Genomic DNA, 4023 nt, shown 5'->3' with positions numbered 1-4023 from the left:
ATCTGCAAAATGGGCATAGCGCCCACCTCTCTGATGAGCCTTCTCAGGATGAGAAATGCCACGGGTCTAACGGTAGGAAGGAGACACAAAGCCTTCCCCTCAAATTCGATACACTACATGCTAAAGAAAGCCCGTCTCTCTGCCTCCTTATTTTCTGCTTACCTCCCCCACCACCAACCCTTCAAGCCCTCCGAGCTGTGCGTTTCTGGTCGGTCCTCCCAAGAGAGGCTGGTGAAAAAGCCAATAAGCCTGGAACACACGCAGGTCCTGCTGGGCCTGGGACAATGGTTTCCATTTAATAAATATTTCCCCCAAGGGCATTTCACATTGGGCAGGCAATTATTCAAAGGAAACAGGCACGCAGGTTGGCTCTGCGGGTTATTTCGTCCTTTTTACCCGAAGAATGCTCATCTGACGCAAGAAACGAGTCTCTAATTCTCGCTAGATGGAAGAGGTGCCCAGGGACAAATCGACCCCGGGTGTTCATACAGCCTGAGACTCCATTCTAGGGCATCTGCAGAAGGGGCAACGGGAAAGCCCCCATGCCCCACCGGGAGGAGGCCTGGCCTCCAGGCTATCCTTCCTGTACAAACAGATGTAGGGGGGAAGTTGGAGGTTTAAAAACACTAAATATATAATATCGTAAATAGGAATCATGACGGAAATCCCATTCCCTGGCCGCTCCACAAAAGTGGAGAGCTGATCGCTGCGCTCTTCGAGGCTCCCCAACCAGGTTTGAAAACTGCACTGCCAGACACTAGGCCTTCCTGCAACGGCTTGGAACGCACCGCTGTGCTAGCCTAGGACCCAGCGCTTCGCCCCGGCTCCACATCCCGGGGCAGAGGTGGAGGCGGAGCCGGAGGGGCATCCCGTGAGCACTCCGCCAAAGGGCCCCAAGGGTATGTCTAGAAAAGTTTATTTCACTCTTTAACCTGAGTTTGATATATTCTTTTTCTTTTCAGAGGATCTTTGACAAGGAGGGAAGTGCTGTCCTTGCATTTAGTGGCGAGGCTGTCCTATTTATCAACACGCGCTCTGGGCTCACTCGCTTCGCTACCCCATCCCTAGGTCTTTGTATTCTAAGACCTAATTCTCCTTTGCACGACCGGGAAAGGAAGCAGCCACGAAGAGTTTTATTTGTTGACAGTGCCAGAAACAATGTGGAATCTAAGTTCCCAGTCCTGAGCTGGCCGCTCTGTTCTCTCCCTCTCTCCGTCTTTCCCTCACACCTCTCCCCTCCCCCACTAGTCGCGCTCTCTCTGTCCTCCCCGGGCGCGTTGGCAGGTGGGCCCCCTTGCCTTCTCTGCTGCTGATTGGCGCCCAGGTTGGGGAGTCACCGCCCCGCGCTTATGTCAGAGTGCGTGCTGTCCTGGCCCACCTCGCCTTTGAACTTCGCCGCTTTTGGCTCTCGTTCACCAGCCTCCCTGCATTCTCAGCCAGGTGCTGTGCTAGGCAAGGCAGCTCCGGGAAAACCACGGGAGGGGGGAGGGAACCACAGCGGTAGACATAGGAGAGAAGAGAACCAGAGAAGGCGAAGGTGGAGAGGGGGAGAAGGAGGAGCTTCCTGTCCTAGCCAGCAAATTACCTGGCCACTTAATCCCAAAGACTCCGGTACTTCGGCCCTCTGGTGCCGGCAGCCCCCGGCTGACTGCCCTCTCCTCCCCCGCCCCTCCTGTCCTCACTCGCCCCCCACCCCGGGGCCTGCGTGGGTGCCGGGACTGGCATGATCAGCTGAACTTTGCGGGGTTAGCGCTTCTCTCTGGCTTCCCCTCAGCGGTGCAGAGGCGAGGGGAGCGCAGAGCACCGGCTCAGGACCGACAAACAGACAGACAGACAACCGCGCCCAGGCTCGCCTGCAGAGCCCCTACACTCCCCACCCCCACCCGCCAGCCGCCTCCGGGACCATGTCCAAACCTTCAGACCACATCAAGCGACCCATGAACGCCTTCATGGTATGGTCCCGAGGCCAGCGGCGCAAGATGGCCCAGGAAAACCCCAAGATGCACAACTCAGAGATCAGCAAACGCCTAGGAGCCGAATGGAAGCTTCTGTCCGAGGCAGAGAAGAGACCGTACATCGATGAGGCCAAGAGGCTACGCGCCCAGCACATGAAGGAACACCCGGACTACAAGTACCGGCCACGGCGCAAGCCCAAGAACCTGCTTAAGAAGGACAGGTATGTCTTCCCCCTGCCCTACCTGGGCGACACGGACCCGCTCAAGGCGGCCGGCCTGCCCGTGGGGGCCTCCGACGGCCTCCTGAGCGCGCCCGAGAAAGCCCGGGCCTTCTTGCCGCCAGCCTCGGCGCCCTACTCCCTGCTGGACCCCGCGCAGTTTAGCTCAAGCGCCATCCAGAAGATGGGTGAAGTGCCCCACACCTTGGCCACCGGCGCACTGCCCTACGCGTCCACCCTGGGCTACCAGAACGGCGCCTTCGGCAGCCTCAGCTGCCCCAGCCAACACACGCACACGCACCCGTCCCCCACCAATCCGGGCTACGTGGTGCCCTGTAACTGTACTGCCTGGTCTGCCTCCACCCTGCAGCCCCCCGTCGCCTACATCCTCTTCCCGGGCATGACCAAGACTGGCATAGACCCTTATTCGTCAGCCCATGCCACGGCCATGTAACCCCAGGCCAGCCCACCAGACCTGGAGGGTGACCTGGAAGCGGGGTCTGCACCCTGTCCTCTGCGCCTCGCCGGGTCCTGCAGACGCCTTTGGGTCAGCCGTTACGCTGCCCGCTACCCCACCCCAGACTCTGCCTCTCTTCCAGGGGGATGGTAGTGGCGTCCTCCCGGACCCAAGGCGCAGACAGGTGCCAGAAACTTGTGAACATATGACAGCTATATAGCTGCCCCTATCCTGACTGTCCCAAAACAAATCTCCGACTGTACCCCCTTTGGACAAAAAAAAAAAAAAAAAAAAAAGTAGGCAGTTTTGCTTTATTTATGTCCCCTTCTCTCTCCTCTGATGGGCTTTGGACTCCAGAACTCCCAGATCCTGGTATTATATCTAGAATATGCATATATATATTTTTTTTCTTTTGCACCCTGAAGAGTTAGCTGTGTCTCTGTGTTTTGCCATCAGACACAACTAGGTGCCATTTGCTCTTTATGTATGGGGGGAAAGGCTTAAAAGTTTAAAACTACAGAAAGGGAAATATTTCTATTTAAAATCATGCTATGATAGTGTTTGCTTCTTTAAAGTTAAAACAAAGGGACCCACATGATTATTTTCTTTGTATAAAGCAGTGCTCCTAGAGACCTAAGTTTACTTTTAGACAGAATGTCGGGTTATGAAGTCAGGAAGTAGAAAGTCAACAAAAATTAAAAGAATAAAAACATCCTAAATGGTCATAAATGTTTTGATGATGTCTTGGAAATGTACCTAGAAGGTTCACCTCCTTACTCTGTTCATTTGTTGAACAAAGACGTTTTGAATAAAGACAATCTGTCATTGCAAAAAGTAACCTTTCATGTGCATAAAATCTGAAGTCAGGAAGCCCTGCCTGAGGGCCGGTGGAGTCGGGTCATCGGAGTTTTAGAGTGCATAGAGTGACTCTAGCCGTGGCGACTGGCCTTGCTTGGGCTGAGCCTTGTGGCCTGTGGGCCAGGTGCAAAGGGGCCCAGAGTCGGATTTGTCGGGATCGATCGTGCCCTCTGGACCCGCTATTTGCCTTTAGAGGCTGGACAAAGGTATCTATCCCTCAGACGTCACTTCTATGTCTTCTTTAACAAAGTGGTCAGACCACTTCAAGGAGCGAATGAGCTAAGACTCAAGCCGACCCAGACCTCTAAGACCTGGGTGCATTTTCTTTTCTTTTAAACTAAACTCCAAAGAATGGAGAAAAGTATAGAGTCTACTGGGAAGCAATTGTGCACCACGTAGGGAGTCTTGTGGTGGGTGTTTAAGTTCAACGCATGGGGGGATGACTGGTGTGGTTATTTTAAAAGATGCTTAAGGCTGCTGCTGGCTCTTGGGATTTGGGGCTCCATGCTGGTTCCTAAGTTAAACAATCAAAGTT

The 4023-nt window shown here is 54.2% G+C and overlaps 1 protein-coding gene across 1 annotated transcript; it reads left to right on the top strand.

Annotated features, from left to right (window-relative positions):
* Window positions 1-1890: 1890 nt before the first annotated feature.
* On the top strand, window positions 1891-3464 carry SOX14 (SRY-box transcription factor 14). The gene has a single exon (XM_047701626.1). It carries the CDS (start codon window positions 1905-1907, stop codon window positions 2625-2627), a length of 723 nt encoding a protein of 240 aa, XP_047557582.1. The 5' UTR covers window positions 1891-1904; the 3' UTR covers window positions 2628-3464.
* The last annotated feature ends 559 nt before the right edge of the window (window positions 3465-4023 follow it).

The sequence above is a fragment of the Lutra lutra genome, chromosome 1 (assembly GCF_902655055.1).
Source record: "Lutra lutra chromosome 1, mLutLut1.2, whole genome shotgun sequence".
Lineage (NCBI taxonomy): Eukaryota > Metazoa > Chordata > Mammalia > Carnivora > Mustelidae > Lutra > Lutra lutra.
Note: the sequence above shows the minus strand (reverse complement) of the source record. Positions and strands in the feature narration are given on the sequence as shown.